The 25,019-nt window shown below is 47.1% G+C and overlaps 2 protein-coding genes and 1 long non-coding RNA gene across 3 annotated transcripts in view; 1 reads left to right on the forward strand and 2 right to left on the reverse strand.

Moving 5' to 3' along the window:
- LOC118414493 (calumenin-like) overlaps window positions 1-5,805 on the reverse strand; it is an 8,533-nt gene extending 2,728 nt beyond the window's left edge. Inside the window, exons 1-4 of the mRNA XM_035818561.1 lie at window positions 5,631-5,805; window positions 3,100-3,369; window positions 1,204-1,397; window positions 11-158 (exon numbers count right to left, since the gene is read on the reverse strand). Of these exons, the coding sequence (XP_035674454.1) occupies window positions 11-158; window positions 1,204-1,397; window positions 3,100-3,320 (563 nt within the window). The 5' untranslated portion in view covers window positions 3,321-3,369; window positions 5,631-5,805. The remainder of the gene's footprint in view (window positions 1-10; window positions 159-1,203; window positions 1,398-3,099; window positions 3,370-5,630) is intronic.
- The window catches only part of LOC118413013, a 711,153-nt gene that overhangs the window by 276,905 nt on the left and 409,229 nt on the right, over window positions 1-25,019 (forward strand). The gene's annotated exons all lie outside the window — the stretch shown is intronic.
- LOC118414515 overlaps window positions 1-25,019 on the reverse strand; it is a 660,232-nt gene that overhangs the window by 237,498 nt on the left and 397,715 nt on the right. The window lies entirely within an intron of this gene.

The following is a 25,019-nucleotide window of genomic DNA, read 5'->3' on the forward strand; positions in this document are numbered from 1 at the left end:
CATGTGCTCTACATCCTCCGGATGCAGGAAGGACTGGAACTCCTCCTTCGTCAGGTGTTTGTCATCGTCGCTGTCTGCCGTCTCCCAGCGCCGCAGGTCCCTCTTCACCATGTCCTTGATGTTGTAGCCATCATCCTCATCATCTTCCAGCTCCTCTTCTGCTGAACCAATCAGAACACAGTTAGGGTTTAAACCAATCATCATCATCTTCATCATCTTCTAGCTCCTCTTCTGCGGAAACCAATCAGAACACAGTTAGGGTTTAAACCAATCATCATCATCCTTGTCACATTCTAGCTCCTTTTCTGCTGAACCAATCAGAATGCAGTTAGGGTTTAAACCAACCAATCATCATCCTCATCATCTTCCAGTTCCTCTTCTGCTGAACCAATCAGAACACAGTTAGGGTTTAAACCAATCATCATCATCTTCATCATCTTCTAGCTCCTCTTCTGCGGAAACCAATCAGAACACAGTTAGGGTTTAAACCAATCATCATCATCCTTGTCACATTCTAGCTCCTTTTCTGCTGAACCAATCAGAATGCAGTTAGGGTTTAAACCAACCAATCATCATCCTCATCATCTTCCAGTTCCTCTTCTGCTGAACCAATCAGAACACAGTTAGGGTTTAAACCAACCAACCAATCATCATCCTCATCATCACTGCAATCGATCAGAATACAGTTCAGGTCCAGACCAATCAACACCCTTGTCAACTTTCACTTCCTCTTTTCCTAAAATCAAGAAGACCAATTGTTCACACCAATCAATCATTTTAGTGGACCAATGAAAACCATCCTTACATAAGATGAAGCCAAAAGTGAATCAGTAAGCAGACAATGTTTCAATGGACCAATGAGAGCCGTCCTCACGTGACATAAATCTGTCGGTGGTGTTGATTTAACCAATCAGTAACTGAGTAAGCAGACAATTATATGAACCAATTAGAGCCATCCTTACATGACAAAAGCCATAGGTGGTGTTAATTACACCAATCAGCAAGCACACAATGCTTCAATGTACCAATGAGAGCCATCCTTACGTGACATGAACCCGTAGCTGGTGTTGTTTAAACCAATCAGCAAGCAGACAATGTTTAAACGGACCAATGAGAGGCGTCCTTACGTATCATGAAGTGGCATTGTTTAAACCAATCAGCAAGCAGACAATACTCAAATGGACCAATGAGAGCCGCCCTTACGTGACATGAACCCGTAGGTGGTGTTCTTGTACTCGTCCCAGTGGATCTTGTCGTCCCTGTTGAGGTCGTGGCTGGACCACTGCCTCTCCACATCCTCCAGGATGTACTTCTTCTGGGTGTACTGGATCCACTCCTTCAGCTCCTGCTGGGTCACAAAGCCGTCCTGGTCCTTATCGATCTTGTCTACCATGTCCCTGTGGGGAGGAAACAACATCTGGGTCTTAAAGTGTGTCTTAAAGTGTGTCTTAAAGTGACTGGTGTGTCTTAAAGCGTACTGGTGCATCTAAGTGACTGGATCCATTCCTTCAGCTCCTGCTGGGTCACGAAGCCGTCCTGGTCCTTATCTATCTTGTCTACCATGTCTCTGTGGGGAGGAAACAGCATCTGGGTCTTAAAGTGTGTCTTAAAGTGTGTCTTAAAGTGACTGGTGTGTCTTAAAGCGTACTGGTGCATCTAAGTGACTGGATCCATTCCTTCAGTTCCTGCTGGGTCACAAAGCCATCCTGATCCTTATCGATCTTGTCTACCATGTCCCTGTGGGGAGGAAACAGCATCTGGGTCTTAAAGTGTGTCTTAAAGTGTGTCTTAAAGTGACTGGTGTGTCTTAAAGCGTACTGGTGCATCTAAGTGACTGGATCCATTCCTTCAGCTCCTGCTGGGTCACAAAGCCATCCTGATCCTTATCGATCTTGTCTACCATGTCCCTGTGGGGAGGAAACAGCATCTGGGTCTTAAAGTGTGTCTTAAAGTGTGTCTTAAAGTGACTGGTGTGTCTTAAAGCGTACTGGTGCATCTAAGTGACTGGATCCATTCCTTCAGCTCCTGCTGGGTCACGAAGCCGTCCTGGTCCTTATCTATCTTGTCTACCATGTCTCTGTGGGGAGGAAACAACAGCCGTGTCTTAAAGTGTGTCTTAAGGTGTACTGATGTGTCTTTAAGTGACTGGATCCATTCCTTCAGCTCCTGCTGGGTCACAAAGCCATCCTGGTCCTTATCGATCTTGTCTACCATGTCCCTGCAGGGAGGAAACAACATCTGGGTCTTAAAGTGTGTCTTAAGATGTACTGGTGTGTCTTGAAGTTGAAGTGTACCGGTGTGTCTTGAAGTTGAAGTGTACTGGTGTGTCTTAAAGTGACTGGATCCACTCCTTAAGCTCCTGCTGGGTCATGAAGCCATCCTGGTCCTTATGAATATCAATTTTGTCTACCATACACTGAACTGACTACCATGTCCCTGCAGGAAGGACACATACATACATACAACTGTGTCAAAGTGTACTGGTGGGTCTTTTACTTGTATTGTTGTGTCTTGAAGTGAACTGACAAAGTTTGTTGGTGTGCCTTTAAGTTTGCTGGTGTGTCATATACTGGATATAGTACACTAAGTAAACTGTGTCAGTAAGTCAACTGTTGACTGTTCTCTTCACGCAAAAAATGTTGTCATCTGTAAGTTTATTTGTTTTTAAATTACCTCTGACAACTTACATTATTAGCCACTGAAGAAAGTAGTTTGAGGTCTGAAATGTAAGTGTAAAGGTCCAGGCCCATCTAATACTAGTACACTGTTGGGTGTGCCCATTGCTTAGCCTGATATGATTCATCAATAGTCTTCCTGGTTACATCACCTAGCAGACATTCCTGTATGGACATCAGCACTTCTTCCTGTCTAGTCTACAAGCAGAGGTGTGGTTCTTCTGGCTTAATTTATCTGTTCTTTTGCAAGAAGCTTCACGTTCTACACATTTGAGAACTCCACAGACTTATCAACAAGCTTAGGTGCTAGTCTGTGTGTGTGTTTGTTTGTTTATTTGTTTTAGGGCTACAGCTTACCCCAGTCTCTAGTATGTCTGTTTGCTTGTTTGTTTGTTTGTTTGCTTGTTTTGAGACTACAACTTACCCCAGTCTCTTCTTGCTCTCCTCTGGGTCAAGTTGGTCGAATGTGTGTGCGTCCTCCCCAAGGAACGCCTCATGGTCGTAGTCGGAGTTGTGGTTGTCGCCGTAGTGATCCTGCTCGCTCAGGGGCTTGTCCACCACACGGTCCTTCTTCCCGTCGGTGGGCTTGGGGATGGCAAAGGTCAGCGTGGTCAGGACGACCAATAGGAGGAGCAGGTTCTGCATGATGGGGTCACAGGTCACGGGTCGGAGGTCAAATCAGAGAGAATCTCGCCTGTGGGATGCAAACAGTTAAAAAATTATTGACGAAAGACATTTAAGTATGTGGCTTGGGGGAAGGAAGGGGGATATTCTATTTCCTCCTATTGAAACTTGTATGGAATTTTCTTAGTTGTATCTGTCTATTGGGATTTTCATTATCATCGAAACTGGAAGACATAACCGCACTCCTCTAGAACAACGAATATGTAGATACTGCAATCTAGATAAGTTAGAAGACGAACATCATTTTGTAGTAGAATGTAGTTTGTACAAGAAAGAGAGAGCTGAACTCTACAGACTAATAGAACCCATGTTCCCCCACTTCATACGTCTAAGTAATATAGACAAATTTATATTCCTAATGAATCTAGACAAACCTTTACTTATAAAGCATATCTGTTCTTACATTTTCAATATCACAAAGAAACGAGAAGAAGCTGAATGTACGCAGTAGATTACGATCCTTGAGTAGTGTAGATTCATTGTACCATTATATCATGTTGTTTATTTTTTTTTATTTTATTCATTTGTTCAGCTGTTAACAAACAGCCAGGGTTGCCCAACTAGCCAGTGGCTATTACTAAGGGCTAGCCCTGTGCATGTTCGCAAATGCTTACTCACGGCGCGGCGGGGTTATGCCGCCCCTCTCGGGGTGACATACCCTTTCGCTGATGTAAATCACCGTGTGGCTGATACGGAATGGAGGTTCGCCAGGCCTCCATCCGGGTGATTTGAAGTGAATCACCAACTCCAGACAGAAGGGTTTTTGCTCCATCTCACACCGCACCATCGCACGTGTGGGGGTTCTTTAACGTGCATGGGGTGTGACTCTCCCCATACACGAGACCTCCATTTAACGTCCTATCCGAGGGACGGCCCTAGCCGAAGCTAGGTACTCATTTTCACCTGAGTATAGTGAGGAAAGCCGTGTAAAGTGCCTTTCCCAAGGGCACAAGATCGGTGACACGCAGACGGATTCGAACCCGCAACCTCTCGGTCACGAAGCACGAATGCCGCCACTGCGCCACGCGGTCCATTTGTTGTGACCTGTACTAAACCCAGTGGGTATGAATGTACAATAAAGGTCTTCATTCATTATCACTGTTTAGTGACAGAGGCATTTGTATAGTCATTACAACAGTTACTCAATCAACTGGATAAGTTTTTTTGTTTTTAAAAATGTTGCTTCAGTACTTTCATTGATGGGACGTACCACATTCATTGAGGCACTGATTTGATTTTTCGCTTGTTTTTTTTTTTTAATTTTCCATAATTTGAACATTGAGATTTATTTTTCACTGAGTAAACAAGCTTATCATCTCCGTTTGCTCTGCAGGGGATGACCCAGATATGTAGACATACAGACTTGGTCACCATCAAATGTCAACCACACCATGGACAACAACCCCCCCCCCCAAAAAAAAACTAAATAGACTCGTCTCGTCAGGCATAACTCACTTGTAGACTAATTTACTTATCGGCAGCGAGCCTCTTGACGCGGCGCATAAATAAACAGCAGTAAAGCCGAGAAAAACAACATTCCAATCGGCATTCCATGGTTTGTGAAGAAGCTTTTGCATAGTAAACAGCCTTAGACACGTCAGCTTATATCAGAGAAAGGTCCCTCCCAGCGGTGGATAGCTGTGTTGGTTTGTACACGTAAGCACTCAGCAAGGCGCTCACTTCCGTCTTCAAGACCAAGCTCCTGTCTTTAATACGCTTTAAGTCCAGCTTTTCCAAACGTCGATAAAAGTAGGTGATGTTAAACTTGAGCTTGAAACACAATATATAAAGTATTTGTCCAGTTTTAGAACTTATTTAGCATCCTGACTACAACATATCATCGTGACGGGTAATAACAAGAGACGCTAGTCGGAAGTGTCGGAGACGCGGCCGAGAGTTGTGCTACAACAGGACCAGAAAACATGAAATCTTACACAAAATTAAGCTAAATTCTGGCCAGATTATTTCTGGTTAGCCGGGCCCGTGATGGGTTAGTCGCAGCGGGCTCACATGGCCGTGTAACGGTGCTTTAATGAGCCGCTAATTAGTCTAGATAAAGACTCGGGCTCAGCTGTCAAACCTGCAAAACATGCAACGTGGCGACCGCTACAGGCCGGCGGCAGGGATTCCCCGGCCGTCCGCGGGATTTGGGGCCGAAACCGCACAAAATAACGACACAGACGGCAAACGCCGGCTCTACGCTACACCAGAACGCAAACCTGTCGGATAAAAGTCGATAAAGTGAATGCGAAGCGAGGAGGAAAGTCTTACCTGGTCGCGATCAGAAGTTTCCAGTGGAGTGGGCTCGACGCCGGAAGTAAGGGTTAAAGATCAGATCAACAAGTCAACCAATCACAACATGGCTGTGCACCACATGATGAAAGCCGACCAATGGAGCTGCGTGGTAGATCCCTGGGCAATTAGAGCCACAACAGCACTGCGTTAAAGTACCGAAGCTTCTGATTCGCTGTTACAGTCACGAGGACTGATCTCTCTGCTATGATTGGCTGACAGGCGCCACGTCGCTGGCTGGGGTCTGACCCGGAAATAGAATCCGGCACCGCGCCGGCAGGTCAGGAGGGGCGACTAACCGCGGGAAAATTTGATTCTGTGAGACCATGATGTAGACACTCTCTGAAGAGCAAGGTCACAAAACTTCTCAGGGTAATCTTACCATAGACGTGAATTTGAATGCTTAAGCTTTCATAACAGGCTTCCAGTGGTGTCAGTCGAAGGAAGGGACAGACGGCGCGGCGCCAATTGATGCACGTTTGAAGCAGACGACACACACAACGCCGCGAAAACGTCCACTTCAGTTCACCAAGGAGTATTAAAAAACGTCTCCAATTTACTCACAATTTGGAAGGACGGTGAGTCGAAAAGTACGCCACTCCTCCGTGTCTACCTTCAATGATGAGTCATTGATGTTATTTTTGCCGTTTACTAACAGATCGATTGCAAGTTACCATGGAAACTCGTTGTTTGTACGTATGTATCAGTTGCTTATTTTTGTGTCTACGCAAAGCATTATTTTTTTAACATTCATGAGTAAAGTTCAGTGAATTTTTTCATGCCATTTTTTTTTTTTTTTTTTTTTTTTTTTTGTCTATTGATATTTCAGACTCCTGGGTAACGTTAGCCCGATTCAGTCAGTCAGTTTGTAGATGCAATCGGAGATGTAACGTGATAAATGGAGCCTGTGTTGGGGAGGGGCACTCACAACGTAACAGGGGCATGCTGTCTGCGGGCCCCAAAGATTTGCTCTTGAACTGATGTAATCTAATCTGTCTGTGACCAGATAGTAGTGTTTTGCCCATCGTTCCTGCGGCCAAGCAATCTAATCATACACCATATATCTTATTGAAATTAATAATATGGAGTTCTTTGCATTGCTCATTACTAGATTAGCTAGTCGGGCCTCCATTTTTAGGCATTTAACCTTTAAAATTAAGCAGTGACCAGGATTCTCTGTTACTATGGAAACTAGTTATCTCAGTTTGAGAACGATTGGTCCATGTAAGGATGTGTTTATATAGATAAACGGTATACCGGGTGTCCCCAAATCTCCTGACTTAGAAGTGTTGGTCATAAGGGTTCTAGTGGCCTGATCAATGGAAAGGTTGCTACAAGCATGACTTATATTAGTCTGGCGGCATTACATTACATTAATCTTCTTTCATGCTCCAGATCCGTGCATATTCATGTGTTTCAAGGAGACTCGTTTAGTCGTTCTAGGTGTCAAAGGTCATTGACCCGGGCTGTCTCTGAATCCACACAAAGCAAGTGGACCAGACGGCCTACCAACAAGGATCCTCAAACTAGCAGCTACTGAGTTAGCCCCTGCTCTGACTATTATTTGTCAGAAATCACTTGAAACTGGCCAAATCCCTTCCCCATGGCTACATGCCAATATCTCTCCCATCTTTAAAAAGGGGGACAGGACTGATCCTGCAAATTACCGTCCTGTTTCTCTCACATGTGTTTGTAGTAAGGTTATGGAGCACATAGTGCAATCACAGATGATGGATCATTTTGACAAATACTCTATATTATCTGACAAGCAGCATGGGTTTAGGAAAAAGCGTTCATGTGAAACCCAACTTATTTTAACTACAACTGACTTAGCCCATTCTTTAGATACCAGGTCGCAAACAGATATGATTATAACCGACTTCGCAAAAGCTTTTGACAAAGTTCCTCATGATCGCTTACTCCTAAAACTCCAAAATTATGGTATTAGGGGTAAGGTTCTCCACTGGATTTCTAATTTCCTCAAAAATCGTAAACAAAGAGTGGTAGTTGGGGGAGAGCACTCAGAGTGGGCAGAGGTAGTCTCTGGAGTGCCCCAGGGCACTGTGCTCGGACCACTACTGTTCTTAGTGTACATTAACGACTTAGCCGACAACCTCAACTCTAACATCCGTCTCTTTGCGGATGACTGCGTCATTTACAGGGAGATAAACAGTGACAGAGATCACACCCTCTTACAAGAGGACATCAATACATTAGATACATGGCAAAACACATGGCAGATGAAATTACACCCGGACAAATGTTTTGTTATGCGTTATACCCACAAACGTAAACCTAAACTCTACGACTACAAATTAGGAAGTCATGTTCTAGCCGAGACTAACAACCACAAATACTTAGGAGTCACACTCAACAACCAGCTCTCTTGGTCACAACACATACAGTACAGTGCTTCCAAGGCTAACAAGACGTTAGGCTTTGTGAGACGCAATCTTTATAACTGCCCCAAATCAGTCAAAACAAATGCATATACATCCCTTGTTAGACCGCATTTAGAGTATTCCAGCGCTGCCTGGGATCCATACCACAAAGAGCACATTGCTAAGTTAGAGTCCGTTCAAAAAAGAGCGGCTAGATTTGTCACAAACTCGTATCATAGTTATGATAGTGTCACCAAACTTGTCTCTGATTTGGGGTGGGACACTTTACGCAACAGAAGGACAGCAAATAGATTAACAATTCTACAGAAAGCAAGACACCACAAAGTAGCCCTACCGGTCGAAACTCATCTAAAGCCTGTACCGCGCCAATCGCGACACTCAAACCCAAATTCTTACAAGGCTCTACCTTTTCACAAAGACTGCTACAAACATTCCTTCTTCCCACAAACCGTGAGAGATTGGAACTCTCTACCGTACGAGGTCACGGAGATCACAGACGCTCCAAAGTTCAAGGAGGCAGTTCTCCAACGCCTCAGGGAACATTAAGGCGCAGCACTCCCCCTGGACGCTTTGCCCCAACTGAGGGGCGTTGTCCAGTACCCAATCAAGATCAAGAAGATCAAGATCAAGGTCTCATCGACTTAGGTTTACGACTTACGATTCTGACCGAAGCTCGCGATCGGTAGCGTATCTGTTGTAATTGTTTTGCCTGTTGGTTGTTTAGTATCTCATATTTATTTTTATTTTTGCTATTCTGTGTTATTCTGTACAGGACACGCCTGGAAAGTAGTGTGCTAAGCACTTAGTGCGTTCAACCATGTATAGAGAAAACAGTAGTAAATAAACAGTAATAAGTTTAAGTGTAATAAATAAACAAGATACAGATAATCACTGCATCAATCAATTCTTTCTTTAGATTGCCAGGCTCTCAATAATACTTTATTGATGTTTAACAACACAAGATAAAAAGCAATATTGTACATTTATCCACGGGACAATAAACGATCGATCAGCAAATATTACAACGCGTCTTTGAAAAAAAGCACCGCTGCTTATAATAATACTGTCTCTACAGTCAGTAATAGTAGCTTTTTGTGCGGATTGTCCTTAGAAGCTCTTAATTAATGATAAACAAGTCATGGTTAATGATTAAAAAACATATATGATCCAATGGTTACTATAATTGAATAATGTCATAGTTATGATAATATAATAATAATAAAGGATTTATTCGGTGCTTGAAAATGTAAAATTTCCAAACGTTAGACACAATTCAATTATCATACACTAGTTAATTTCTATGTAGACACTTACAATACAAGCTTCACCTGACCATAAACCTATGTTAGATCTTCCGACGCCCCAGGTCGCATCTGTTAGTTATATAACCCTGCAGTCATATTTCTGCTGTTGTCGCAGTGTCGTCCTTAAACATGACTGCATGGCTCATCAGGCTTCTAGACTACGTACGGCTGTTTCTGACGTAACAAACTTGTTTCCCGCAGTCAGGTGCGGCGTCAATATTACAAATTCTACCATGTAATAATCCTTCCGATAACAAGAAGAAGGAGAGAAAAACGGTGAGTCCATACTCGATACATTCCGTGTCATTTTCGCTCTCACAGATCTAATGATTATGCGCAAGAACGGGCTATGGGGCCTTGGTTGAGGCACGGCAGTCAGTGCCAACAATAGACTTCCACACACTGGGTTTGTCATGAAGTCATTCTCAGATTATTGTTATTGCGTCATGTAGAAATACAGCCAACAGAAATCTAAACTGAAAATGTTTCAATTACACTGAAAGAAAAATCAAAGCGAACACATAGGTGATAATCTTATACGGTTTGTCCGGTACAGATATATGAACATCCTGATCAGAGAGTCATTGATCATTGTGACAGTGTCGCCCTGTGTTTAGCTATGACACTATTGTGATTGTGCAAAATAAGCACAGAACGTAGAATTGGTGATATCTTCTGTTAAAACATGAACAAATGGTGAACGAGAAATTGCTTTTTGTCCTAACAATGGACTAATAAGACCGACTGCCTAAGTTTGTTTCTTTCCTTTTTTCTGACCATTTTTCTTTCCCTTCTTTTGTCCCTTCTTCTTCCCGCCTTTTTTCTCCTTTTTCTTGCCAGGTTTCTTCCCCTTCTTCCTCTGCCTTTGTTCTTTCTTGTTCTTCTTCGCTTCTTTCGCCGGGTTTTCTTCCTCGTGATTTTTCTTCATGTCCTTATCCGGGACGGCAACGTCGCCTTCCTCTCCTGAAATAGAAACAAGCGGTCACAGCTCGGAAACGTTTTCCGTGGAAGATTCCCTCCTCATGGATGTGATCAACTACCTTTTGAGCCCCTGTCTTTAGAGACAAAAGGAAAGTTTTCAAAAATACGTGGCGGACGTGGCCTCCCGAAAAACGTACGGACAACTTGCACGTACGGCGGGTTGTGTCCTTAACTTTAAGCTGTAAGGCAGACCGAACTAACGCTGGCCAGATAATTATCTTTCTAAAAAAAAGTCGTTTGCCTAACAATCTAATGAAGCTATTCACGTATGTTCCGTATTGTTATGTTCTTGTCTTTCAGATTTTTTTTAACCCGGGCAAAGTTGCATAGGACCAGGCGGAAAGGTATAGATGATTAGAATGATAGTGGTAAAATGATGAAAGACTTACCGCCTTCAGCACCCGGATCATCTCCCATCGGCACCAGGTACCCCTCGGAGTCCAGGCGGAAGCGCTGCGCCTGCTCCGTCAGGGAGAACGCCCGCCTGCCGAGATCCACCAGGAGCAGGTTCCCGTCCTCGTCGTACCTGTAGGCGCGGCCGTCCCGCGAGAAGTACACCACGTTTCCCTGCGAGTCGTACGTGTAGGTGCGGCCGCGCGGCGTGCGGTACCGCTCCGTGCCGCCGAACACCACGTACACAACCTCCCCATCCTCGTCGAACCGGTACCGCCGGCCGTCAGACGCCGTGTAGATCCGCTGGCCCAGCGCGTCCACGATGAACCGCTCTGTCGTGGTGGTGGTCGTGGTCCGGCCACCTCCTCCCCCTCCTGTCGTGATGAAAACGATTCTCCCCTCGTCGTCGTACCTGTAGCGCCGCCCGTCAGAGGCGGTGTAGATGTCGTTACCGCCGAAGACGAGGTAGATGATCTCTCCGTCGTCATCGTATCGGTACCTTCGGCCGTCTGTTGTGGTGTAGATGCGCTGTCCAAGCGCGTCTATGATGTAACGCGTGGTGGTGGTCGTCGTCGTGGTCCCTCCCCCTGTGCTGGTGACGTAGACGATCCTTCCCTGCGCGTCGTACCTGTAGCGCCGCCCATCTGAAGCGGTGTAAATATCGCTTCCTCCGTACACAATGTATATTATCTCCCCTTCGTCGTCATACCTGTACCTGCGGCCATCAGTGGTGCTGTAGATGCGTTGTCCTAAGGCATCGATGGTGTACCGTTCTGTGGTAGTGGTTGTAGTGGTTGTAATATACACTACTCCTCCATCAGCATCGTACCTATAGCGCCGCCCGTCTGAAGCGGTGTAGATGTCACTTCCACCGTACACGATGTACACAATCTCTCCGTCATCGTCATAGCGATACCTACGGCCATCGTTTGTAGTGTAGATGCGTTGTCCTAAGGCATCGATGGTGTACCGTTGTGTGGTGGTTGTTGTAGTGGTTGTAATGTACACTATTCTGCCATCTGCACCGTACCTGTAGCGTCGCCCGTCTGAAGCGGTGTAGATGTCACTTCCTCCGTACACGATGTACACAATCTCTCCGTCATCGTCATAGCGATACCTACGGCCATTGTTTGTAGTGTAGATGCGTTGTCCTAAGGCATCGATGGTGTACCGTTCTGTGGTAGTGGTTGTAGTGGTTGTAATATACACTACTCTTCCATCAGCACCGTACCTGTAGCGCCGCCCGTCTGAAGAGGTGTAGATGTCACTTCCACCGTACACGATGTACACAATCTCTCCGTCATCGTCATAACGATACCTACGGCCATCGTTTGTAGTGTAGATGCGTTGTCCTAAGGCATCGATGGTGTACCGTTCTGTGGTAGTCGTTGTAGTGGTTGTAATATACACTACTCTCCCATCAGCATCGTACCTATAGCGCCGCCCGTCTGAAGCGGTGTAGATGTCACTTCCACCGTACACGATGTATACAATCTCTCCGTCATCGTCGTACCGGTACCTGCGGCCGTCGGTTGTGGTGTAGATGCGCTGTCCTAACGCATCAATGGTGTACCGCTCTGTAGTGGTGGTTGTAGTGGTTGTAACATACACCACTCTGCCGTTTGCGTCATAGCGATAGCGACGTCCGTCCGAAGCGGTGTAGACGTCACTTCCCCCGTACACGATGTATATGATCTCCCCTTCGTCGTCATACCTATACCTGCGGCCGTCAGAAGTGGTGTAGATGCGTTGCCCTAGCCCATCGATGGTGTACCGCTCTGTAGTAGTGGTTGTAGTAGTGGTTGTGACATACACTATCCTGCCGTCTGCACCGTACCGGTACCTCCGACCATCAGAAGAGGTGTAGATGTCGCTACCGCCGTACACGATGTAGATCACGTTACCCGTGTCGTCGTAGCGGTACCTTCGGCCGTCCCTAGAGGTGTATATTCGCTGTCCCAGCGCGTCGGTGGTTGTAGTGGCATCGGTGCCGCCGCCGCCGCCGGTGGACGGACGGCCGCCCCCACCGGTACCGCCCGTGGTAGTGGTCCCGGTGACGATGCCGGTCCCGCCGCCCGTCCCGAACGTCTCCAGGACGGTTCCCCTAGCGGTGTAGATACGTGGTCTGTACGAGCTCCAGCTCCAGCCCCGCCAGTACCTGTAGATATGGAACAAAAACTGGAAGTCATGAAAATGCATCGAATGATAAAAACCTGGATAAAGAACTGGAGGGGGTAGTACAGCGGGTAGATGAATACAATCAATATCCCGTACCTGTCCGTGAAGGTCATGTGGATGTGCCAGTACAGCAGGTAGGTACGTACATGTCCGTGAAGGTCATGTGGATGTGCCAGTACAGCAGGTAGGTACGTACCTGTTTGTAAAGGTCATGTGGATGTGCCAGTACAGCAGGTAGGTACGTACCTGTCCGTGAAGGTCATGTGGATGTGCCAGTACAGCAGGTAGGTACGTACCTGTCCGTGAAGGTCATGTGGATGTGCCAATACAGCAGGTAGGTACGTACCTGTCTGTAAAGGTCATGTGGACGTGCCAGTACAGCAGGTAGGTACGCACCTGTCCGTGAAGGTCATGTGGATGTGCCAGTACAGCAGGTAGGTACGTACCTGTCCGTGAAGGTCATGTGGATGTGCCAGTACAGCAGGTAGGTACGTACCTGTCTGTAAAGGTCATGTGGATGTGCCAGTACAGCAGGTAGGTACGTACATGTCCGTGAAGGTCATGTGGATGTGCCAGTACAGCAGGTAGGTACGTACATGTCCGTGAAGGTCATGTGGATGTGCCAATACAGCAGGTAGGTACGCACCTGTCCGTGAAGGTCATGTGGATGTGCCAGTACAGCAGGTAGGTACGTACCTGTCCGTGAAGGTCATGTGGATGTGCCAGTACAGCAGGTAGGTACGTACCTGTCTGTAAAGGTCATGTGGATGTGCCAGTACAGCAGGTAGGTACGTACATGTCCGTGAAGGTCATGTGGATGTGCCAGTACAGCAGGTAGGTACGTACATGTCCGTGAAGGTCATGTGGATGTGCCAGTACAGCAGGTAGGCGTAGGAGGTCCGGAAGCCCGACACGTCCCCGCGCACGGCACCGACCCTGCTCACGATCAGCCGGTAGTACGCCTGGATCTCCCGTAGCGACAGCCGCCCGTCCTGTAGGGAAACAAGCACAAGTATAGTCACCAGGAGTTACCGGGCCCAACCCGCCCCTGCCGCCGCCCGCCCCGCTCAGCACGGCCCGATAGTACGCCTGGATCTCCCGCAACGACAGCCGCCCGTCCTGTAGGGAAACAAGCACCGCCTATAGTCACCAGGAGTTACCGGCCCTACCCACAACCCCGCCCCGACCGCGTCGCCCCTGCCGCCGCCCGCCCCGCTTAGCACGGCTCGGTAGTACGCCTGGATCTCCTGTAGGTTTAGCCGGCTGGTCTGTAGGAAAACAAGCACAAGCTACCGGATCCTACCCCCAACACAACCCCTCCAGGTTGCCACTATAACCCACCCTGATGACCCATGTTAACCCCGAACTCACCCCGTCTGTGTCGGCCTCCTGGATCATTTTCCTGGCCTCCTCCAAGTTGCCGCCGGTACTTCCCACCCTGATGACGTAACTGATCAGCTCCGACGCATCCAGCCTTCCGTTCTCGTCGGTGTCACGTGACCGAAACTGAAACTCGATCTTGTCGTTGTCAAGGTTGAAGCCCGAGAAAAGAGCTGCGCAGCAATGAGAATAAATGATCATTACAAATTCCACGCGCACTACATTTAGATCCTAGGTAGATACATTCCAACGGATTGTATAATTTGTCGTATGTCGTATAAAGAGGCGTCTTATTTTTATTAGATCTCGAATCAACGTAGATAATCAGATTCGTCACTTCGTGACGTCATAACGTACGTGACAGGCGCTATATGACATAACTTCGGTATGAGACTCACCGACGAACTCATTCAGCTGCAGGGAACCGTCCTTATTTGTGTCGTAGTCTTCAATAAATTCCTGGGGACAAAAGCCATTGTTCAGAATGTTTATGTCATCGATAAGTGATCAAACAGTTAAGCATTCAACCTTTTTAGCCATATCACCAGGGGCCTCCACCAGGCCTTTCCGCTACAAGCCATACCGTTGGTTATAGATCTTCTGAATTAGAAATCGTAGAATCCGACAAAATGTGGAATCGTTTTCCGGGAATATCAGTCTACGATTGGTTAACATCTTGCCCGGTAGAGTCTACGCCTCTAGTCCTACACCGTTAGTGTTTTTCGTTGTATCTGCGTTGAAAAAAAAAATAGAAAAATTAAAAAGTTACCTGCACCACGATTGTGTACATCCACTCGAAGTTGTCCGGGTACAGGTAGGCGACGAACTCGTCCCGTGAGAGGAATCCGTCCCTGTCTCGGTCCGCCTGTTTCCAGCGCCGCTCGTCCCGCTCCATCCACGACATGTACGTGGTGCAGGCCGTGCCGAGCTGCCGCCGGCCTGGGTGGGGAGGGGAGGGGGGCAACATTAGAAACAAACGTACGCGTCTCCATCTAGGCCGTGCCGAGCTGCCGACGGCCTGGGGAAATGAAAGGGGGGTTGGTAAGCTAACGTAACAGTCATGAAGTCATTTGGATAAGGACATCAGTGCCAGCCTCGATCTTCATGTACACCAGCCTAGATTCGCGAATCGGAATTCAGCCAGGTACGACCATTCATCCCGATTCGCGAATCCTGGTACGAACTGTTAAAATTCGGATTAATCCCTTGGGACTTCTATACACTACCTGGGCTTTGCTCAGTAGTGTATAGAAGAGAAGTAGTCCCCCACTTAGCGTGATTCGGACCGCCCCTTTTGGCCTACCAAGTCCGGATTGCCTGGCTGAATTTCAATTCGAGAGTCCCGGTACAACCGTTTGGGACCTCACCCTTCTGGCTGTAAGACTGAAAATACAGCACTGCAGAGACACTAGGAGACAACCCAGCAAACCGGAGTCTATCCCACCTGCGACCGTGTTGTATGACGTCATCTTGCCGCTCCAGGCGACCCTGCCCTGCCCGTTGACGTCATACAGCTGCCACACCCTGTCGATCTCGTCCGACCACTCCCTGTCCACCAGCGCCGCCAGCCACGCAGCCAGCTCCTCCTCAGACACGAACCCGTCCCCGTTCCTGTCAATCAACTGGTAGATCGCCCTGGAGACAAACAATCAACATGCTACCGTTAGTGTCGTTCACTGGCAACAGCCAATCAACACGTTACCATTACTGTCATTCATTGGCAACAATCAATCAACAGGTTACAGTTACTGTCAATCACTGGCAACAACCAATCAACACGTTACCTTTACTGTAAATCACAAAACGCAATGATCATGTAAATGCAGAAATCTTCGCGGTGGATTAATGTTCGCGGTTTTCGCGGCGACCACTTTACCGCGAAATTAAATCCACCGCGAACAGTTTTCTATTAAGGTATTAGACTGCAGTAGATGGTGTTACCGCGAAATTAAATCCACCGCGAAAAGTCATTTTTCCCGCTACCGCGAAATTAAATCCCCGCGAACTTAAATGCATTTACAGTAACCGTTCCTGTCAATCAATGGAAACAACCAATCAACACGTTACCGGTCCTGTCGATCACTGATAACAACCAATCAACCCGTTACCGTTACTTCAATCACTGGCAACAACCAATCAACACGTTACCTTTACTGTAAATCACAAAACGCAATGAACATGTAACCGTTCCTGTCAATCACCGGCAACAACCAATCAACTCATCACTGTTTCTGTCAATCACCGGGTAGACTGCCCAGGCAGGAACCGATCAACACGTTACCGTTACTGTCAATAACCAAGAACAGTTCTGCCCCCTAGCGTCTACAAGCTCTTCTGCAGCCTTTAAACACTTTTCTCCCACGCCTCCTAGCAGTTGTAACCTTAAATGCAGAAGAAACCTACCCCAGTCTCCTGTTGGCCTCAGTGATGGAGAGCCCGTCGGTGGTGATGGTGGGGCAGGTGAAGGGGATCTGATCTAACCCTAACCCTAACCTTACCCTAACCCTAACCCTAACCTTACCCCAACTCACCCCAGTCTCCTGTTGGCCTCTGTGATGGAGAGCCCGTCGTCCCCCCAGCCCGTGGTGATGGTGGGGCAGGTGAAGGGGATCTGATCTAACCCTAACCCTTACCATAACTCTAACTCTAACCCTTACCATAACCCTTACCATAACTCACCCCAGCCTCCTGTTGGCCTCGGCGATGGAGAGCCCGTCGTCCCCCCAGCCCGTGGTGATGGTGGGGCAGGTGAAGGGGATCTGATCTAACCCTAACCCTAACCTTACCCTAACCCTAACCCTAACCTAACCCTAACCCTAACCCTAACACTAACACTAACCCTTACTCACCCCAGTCTCCTGTTGGCCTCAGTGATGGAGAGCCCGTCGTCCCCCCAGCCCGTGGTGATGGTGGGGCAGGTGAAGGGGATCTGATCTAACCCTAACCCTTACCATAACTCTAACTCTAACCCTTACCATAACCCTTACCATAACTCACCCCAGCCTCCTGTTGGCCTCGGCGATGGAGAGCCCGTCGTCCCCCCAGCCGGTGGTGATGGTGGGGCAGGTGAAGGGGATCTGCCTGCTCACGCGGTTAGACGCCGTGTCGTTACCCGACGCCTGGTGGGGAGGGGGAGGGCTGGTTATTACAAAAAATGTAGTAGATCACTGTAACCGGGTCACGGTTTACAGTACGCATGCAGGGGGTCAGAGGTGAAGACCCTTTATTGTTCAACGGTTCTTGTCTAGACCGTGTTTCAAATTCAGATGCAGCTTTATTGCTGATTGGCATGTGACATATAGAGCAGCCTTCACATATAGAGCATCATCAGAATGGAACAAATTACCACATGAGTTGCAAACTGTGAACACATGCAAGATTTTCAGACGGCAGCTGGTGAAACATACGCGAGACTTAGCTAAAGACACACGAGGGGCTTGATGATTTTGGATAAGGCACATACGTTTGTTTAATGATTTTTTATTGACATGTTGTATGTGTGTATGTTGCAAACTGTATGTGTCCAAGTATTGTGTGTATTACTCCTGGAAGAGTAGTTGTTGCAATGGTATGTTAACAACTAAAGGAGCCAATGAACAATAAACAATAAACATTTTCATAAAATGAATTATGCCAACAGTTACATAAACTCACTTAACACTGATACCTGAAGTGATTCATAATCACGTTTGATACTGTGTCATGTTTTAAGGTTCCGGTTCGGAATTAAATGAAAAAGTAAGATCTAGACGGATTTTTTAGGTTTTATAAGACGTTCGTTTTGGCTCCAGGTTTTTCGGCTATCACTACAGCTATGCTTGCTGCGTCGTCACCTTCGCTGCCGCCACATCCACTTCATTCTGCTCCCTCTCTTCTACGTCCGCCAGGGGGCGCTCCTGGCCCGCTGCCCATGCACAGGCGGACAGGACGAGCAGGTACAGCTGCATGGTGCCACTGGATGGTCCCGCTGGACGGTTCCGCTGGATGGTCCCGCTGGTGCCGCCGCACAGACACTCAGGCTGCCCGCTGGATGGTCCCGCTGGTGCCGCCGCACAGACACTCAGGCTACTCGCTCGCACACAGGAACTCCTTCAAACAGAAGGGAAAACAGAATTAACTAGGGGCACCAAACCCTACCATTGTCGTCATACGATACTGGCGTTGCGTCCTTCTCATAAATTAAGAACGGAGCTCCGCCGACGTGTTGGCGACCTCCGAATGGGCATCAGCTCGGCCGACGTTCGACGGTAGATGAAAGCTGGTATGCTCCTACATTCGGCGATTTCTCGGCGACGACATCTGAGCACACAAAGCTCGTTAACAGGTTGCCCGTAGATCGCCCGAGCAACGGCTAACACTCGGCAAATAGTCGCTCTGCGATCCGTCTATTTTAGACCCTATTTTCGGTCGTAGGTCGTCCGACCTTTTTGACCCTATCCTCAGTCAGGCATCCTACAATAATCGGACGTCCGTCGTCGGTATTCCGCCCGACTTTTGAAAGACAGGACGTGCTTCGCGCCAGCGTCGTTGTCAATTCAAGCAAACTATCTGCCGAATCGCGCCCAGGCTTATGGACGATCAGCCGGCGATGGTTTGATTTGTGACGAGGGCTTTACGCCGCATAAGAGAATGTGATACAGTCACCCTGCCCTTGAAACTCTCTGCCAGACGCCGTAAATCTGGATACTCCGCAGACCAAGAAACGGCCGCCTTGCCGCGCACGTCTTGAACCCGAGCTGGTCTTCACTTTGATGCAATTTAAACCGTCTGTCAGTTTGTTTTTCCTGCACCCTGCTGGGGGAAAATGTTTCTTACCTCGCAGTTGGAAAGTCATCAGAGCGCTGGTTACCTCAGGTTTGGCAGGTTCCCAACCACTGGTTATCTAACACTGAACATCACCAGACCTGCTGTTCGGAAGGTGCCTTCAGAGTTCTGGGATTGCCCTCTTGGAAGCGCATCCGTTTCAACTCGTTACTGCGTAGCGTTGAGAACATTTTTTTAAACCTCTCAATTATTACTCATACTTTAATATATCATCATCATCCTCGTCGCCACCACCGCTTAGCTGTTTTACTCACTCATTTATTCACGCAAACCCACACACTCACGGTTATCACTCACTCTCTCATTCACTCTCACTCACTCACTCATGATCACTCACTCACGCGCCACTTTTCATTCACTCCCTTATTCCTGGTAGTGGTACTCAGGGCTCGTCACGTACTGGCAGCAGTTGTGTTATGTGCTAGTGTTGGCGACTCCAATGGCTACATAGACGAGCACATCAAAGAAACTTGTCCCCGGGGAATAGCACGAGAAAATTGAAGTAATTGAATGTAACAGAATCGTCCGAACACGTCCTCCTGTCACAATACTGCCAATTTTTACACCGTACCATGACCAGATACTATCTCCACGAACAGACTAACAGTCCAAAAGGGGACTATCCGGTAGGTTTGTGTGACCCGCGATGGAGAACGGGGGTATTCCCTGGACAGGTGCAGGTGTTCCGCATTAGGCTCACCTTTCCCCTTACCTGCTCCACCCCAGGTGTTCCGTATTATGTTACCTGTACTAGCTTGGGAAGGGTCAGACCTGCACGATAAAGTTTATGACAAAAAAAAACCGTGAACAGTGATCCGCGCATTGGGGTTGTGTCGTCCTAGCAAGGCCCCATGGTCCTGGGTAGTGCTTGGGATAAGGTTTTTGCTGCGTGAAACCCGTGAGAATCATTCACCCGTCCCATTGCCGTTTTGCCGCATTTCACCTTCCTTCGTCAAGACCCGCTTTCTCTATTGTCTGAAACTTATGGGTGGCCTGCATGCTTTTTTCTCCAGGGCATATCCCGCCCGTTTTATTTCCACGTCACTCGTAACAGGATCGCTGTGACTTAACGAAGATCGTAATCGGTGACGCATCATATAATTAGCGTGAAACATTGACAGCCCGATGCTTGTCCCCCGGAGAGTAGAGCAGTAGCCGTACGTGCAGACCTGGCTAAAGACTAGTTTCCACGTCTCTATATCTGCTCAGACCCATGTGTGTCTGCTTTACTCGCCTGACCCACTACTAAAGCTACTGCCGTGAGTTACGGGCACCACTGTCAGTGCGACACCGGGAGTTACGGGCACCACTGTCAGTGCGACAACGGGAGGGCGCGGAAGAGCGACGCTATTCAACCTCCGATGGGGTAAATTAAACCTTCAGACGACATGCGTCAAACACAGCATCAGCCACAGAAGGAAATGTAGAATTTTCTGAGGGCTTGTCGCTAATTAAGCTGCATCAGATCTGGTGAAATCGAGGAGGGCGTTGCTCTTCAAACCGGAGATCTCTACTTTACTTGACGTCCTGCTTGACGTTGAACTCTGCGGAGTTAAGTGTCAACATAAGTGGGTGAACGAAACGGTTTGGTTCATAATTACAAACGTCTGTTTCCTCTGTTATAGGGAACTTGCAATTGCATTCACACCAAGTGGTCATGTTTCTGCTTTTCCTACCCAAGGTACTGCTTGCCTTCCTTCTACAGTTGAGCAGTCCTGGCTGTGCATGCTCATGAACAGCCAAACGGCAAATACATACATGTACATACATAAACAAATTTAGATGCTAAGTTCTTTCTTTCTTTCTTGGATTTCCCATTGATATTACTGACCGAAGGAGGCTATAAATTTGCTGTTTGTATACACTTTACATCCTTTCTGTCTGCACGAGCCGATATACATACCTAGGCTACCAACATCCATGCGAAGAAAAGTTGTAAACGCGCAACTCAATGTAGCTTTCGGACGAGAGTTAGACTAAGAGCATTATAATTATAAACTCGATTTATGTACAGTAAATGCATTTAAGTTCGCGGTGATTAGATTTCGCGGTAGCGGGAAAAAGGAATTTTTGCGTTGGTTTTAAGTTCGCGGTAATACCATAGACTGCAGTCTAATAAATAAAATAAATAAAAAACTAATACCATAATAGAAAAATGTTCGCGGTGGTTTTAAGTTCGCGGCGAATTGGTCGCCGCGAAAACCGCGAACATTAATCCACTGCGAACATTTCTGCATTTGCAGTATCATATTTAACAAGATTTTTCAGTACTTAGGACGGAGAAAAACAGTGTTATTGTATCATCAACAGATATTTACGAATTTTATGTTAGCCCTTGTCCATTGTTGCGAAATGAGACGTGCTGCCATACTGACCCATATATCACATGTCAGCCCCCAACAGAGAGGATGTCGGGATGTCAATCCGCCATGAGAACAGTCCATCAGCTGTTTACACGACACGCAGGCAGGAGCGCCAAGTACAGAACAAGAACCACATGGGCAGGGATAATGAGACAGATATGGATGTTTGTCAAATAGGCCGTTTCGCCACAATGTCAGTTCGCCACAGTCGTTTCGCTACAAGGCAAGTCCTTTCGAAACTAGGCACAAGTCATTTCGCCACAAAGCACAAGCCAACATCATGTCCAGTCGCTTGAGTATTTGGAGTAAAACGCAAGCCATTTCGTCACATTTGAAGTGTCATTTCTCCAGGTAGCCAGATGAATCTGTGTCGTAGAAACTCCTCCGAACTTCGCCGCCGTGAGTTCTAGGACGCGGGTTCGAGTCGGCGCAGGAGAATGTATCAATATTGGTAAAGTAATTTGCTTTCCTGTATCCTTTCGCTGCTCTTTCAGAAGCATGCGTTCCTTGGATGTAAAACTACGCTAACGTTGTTTTGCCCTTTGCTCTACGGAAACCCAGAGTTGTTTCTGCAAACATCCCCGCACACGTTAGGGTCGGAGGCCGAGCAAAGAACGGACTAAGAAACACGTGTCTTTTTCAGAAATGAAAGCCAACCCGACTTAACCTCTGACTTTGACCTGTCCAATCCAAAGTAAATACTAAAGCAAGGTGGTCTCGTGGTTGGTGACTCTAAACGTTCTGAGTTTGAATCGATATCCCTGGCAGACTCCAAAGTTGTGCCGCTTGGAAAAATCGAAGGACACTCCACGCCTATTTTCACTCTCGACGTAGGTGAAAATAATAACCTATCTTCGGTTCGGGATGTCCTCTGGGATGTAACATCGACTATCATAATTCCGGCAGGTGCCATTATACCGCCACCTCAAAAAACGTTAGTATAGAGTTCTTCACAAGATCGTCTAGAACACCTAATGTTAAATATCCTAAATGTAATACATTTCAGATATTTAGGTGCTGAAGACAATCTTGAGAAGGCCTCTATTACAACGTTTTTTGAGGTGGCGGTATAATGGCACCTGCCGGAATTATGCGAATGCATGTTAACTAGGATTTGTAAATTTTCTACCTCTGTATCTACAAAACTGGTATGTTACCCCTAAAGTTGGTTACCGGTTACGCGGAGCAAACAAATGTCGCCGAACCTGTGGCCGCTGTACAAACGTCCGGACGCTGTGGTTCAGTGGTACAGGGGCGGTCAAAGTCACAGGTTAAGTCGGTTTGGCTCTCAGTTCTGGAAACAACACGTGTTTCGTGGTCCGTTCTCTGCTCGGCCTCCGGCCCCTGCATGTGAGGATGTTTGCAGAACAACTCTGGGTTTCCGTAAAGGCGACGATGATGGTGGTGGTGATAGTGAAAGTTATGGAAAGCCCGGAGTCAGTTGTGACGGTGTCCCGACCCTGGTGATGGGTCATGACCCTGATGACGGGGTCACGACCCTGCCGTGACCTCACGCGAACATTCAAACGGTCTCTCATCATGGGTCTGAACAATTAAAAAACTAGATGTTCGAAGTATCTTTTCAATATATCCGAGCCGTACAATATATTAATTCCCCACTCCCAAAAACAAACAAATGTGTCAGACGGTCTATAATTACTTCACTACAATTACATAATCTCTGAAGGATATCTTTTTCAATAACTTGGCTATGTTCAGAAGTTAGAGCTATAGCAGTACTGGATTACCCCTCATAAACAAACTACTTTTTAGTAGTGTATAAAGACCGCCTACTGTAACTATGGTCGTGTCCATTAATTAAAGTGCCGTTATACTAGTTATACCGGGCAGCCCTCTCGTCTGGTGCCTTTTATAGTGAGCGCGATATGCTCGCTATGACCACATGCTCGTTAAAAGGCTATCAGGGTTCGGTACGGACTATTACAGGGTCCAGTTCAGCATATGTTTGAAGATACAAGCCGGTTGTTACCCCAGTGAGAAACGAAGGTATTGTTTTTGTCGTCACGGTCCATGTGTCTGTTTCCGGATATTCCTGGTCAGCATAACTTTAACCTCTGGATGGATTGTAATAACATTCATACATCATGCGGGTATGTGTTCGTAAGACGAAGGTCAGCGTCGATTAAGGATCCCCTTGCGTGTCACTTCGATGCTGCAGGCAGCAGAACTTCTGAGTTTTGTCCTGGACATGCTGTGGTCTTGTTTCCTTCTCATTTGTGTGGCCGAGGGGATGGGAGATGGCGACACTATATATGGCTAAACATAAGTCGGGGTTCATACTATAGATTTGAATTTTCTTCCATGTTTGGCGCTTACGTCTCTTGCGTATTGTTTACTATTAACTGTTGGTTGTTTAGTGCTGATATATTGTTGATGGTTGTTTACTGATTGTTGTTAGTTGTTTACTGCCGGTTCTCTGTAGCTGACCCTAACATATGTTCCGTGTTCTTTGCATGTAAATAACGTTTTCAAGCGAGTAAATCGAACCCTCGTGACAAAAGCGAAATTCCAATTTTTCCCATTTTAAGAATTCAGGAGGGGTCTATTTCGTCCTAATAGTCACAAAGCATGACAAATCGTATTGAAATGAATATAAGGGGTCCTTTCCATCGAGAGGATTAAAAACTAGACCCCATAACTGTCCAAGACTCAAGATACCAAAACCGGAAGTTCTGCTGCAGTACCATAGCAAGCCGCCTAACATATAATCATTTCAAAATCTCACCATGGCTCCCATACCAAATGTCATCTAGGCCTTCTAGAGTCGAAGCAAAGGGATTGACAACTATTCTGGTCTAGCAAGGGTAGGAAATTTCCTGAGAAACCTTGGTTAACCCTGCTAATAACTATTCAGGGGTAGGAAATTTCCGGAGAAGCCCTGCCAACCCCATTGACTCAGACACTCTGTTTGGATCGATCTGTGACTATCATGATGTTCCTGACAGAGGAAGAAGAGACGCTGTTTCAGTCTTGTCCATGTTACCTGTAACCTTCGGGCGATCAAGGGTAGAAACAAATCACGACCACAGCATGTCCAGAACACGAGATATCAAAACTGGGATTTAATGTTTGCCCTGCAGTACCTTAGAAAGCAGCTAGGGGGCCATTATCGAGCATGACCTTCGTTTCCCAACCCATGCCTAGTCTCCAAGCAGACCCTACGGTGCCTTAGAGATTGTATCAAAGCTGGCAAAGGAGTATAGCCGGCACCGGTGCCCGTTTGACTTCCTTAATCTCACTTTGGCCGGCTATACTCTTTGGCCAGCTTTGATACTATCTCTAAGGCACCGTAAGGTCTGCTTGGAGACTAACCCTTGCCCATCTACCAATATAATTAGGATCCCTCCACGGCTTCTCGAGTTAACGTTATCTTGACTACTGACACACGACACCTAAACATAACTCTTCAGTAAAACCTCTGCGTGAACATCAGACCCGACACCATGGCCCGGACCTGGCGCGGCGCCCGCGCGGAAAGGTTGGCATATTCGGTATGTGAGCACGACATAAACTCAGGCAGGG

Source organism: Branchiostoma floridae, chromosome 4 (assembly GCF_000003815.2).
Source record: "Branchiostoma floridae strain S238N-H82 chromosome 4, Bfl_VNyyK, whole genome shotgun sequence".
Classification (NCBI taxonomy): domain Eukaryota; kingdom Metazoa; phylum Chordata; class Leptocardii; order Amphioxiformes; family Branchiostomatidae; genus Branchiostoma; species Branchiostoma floridae.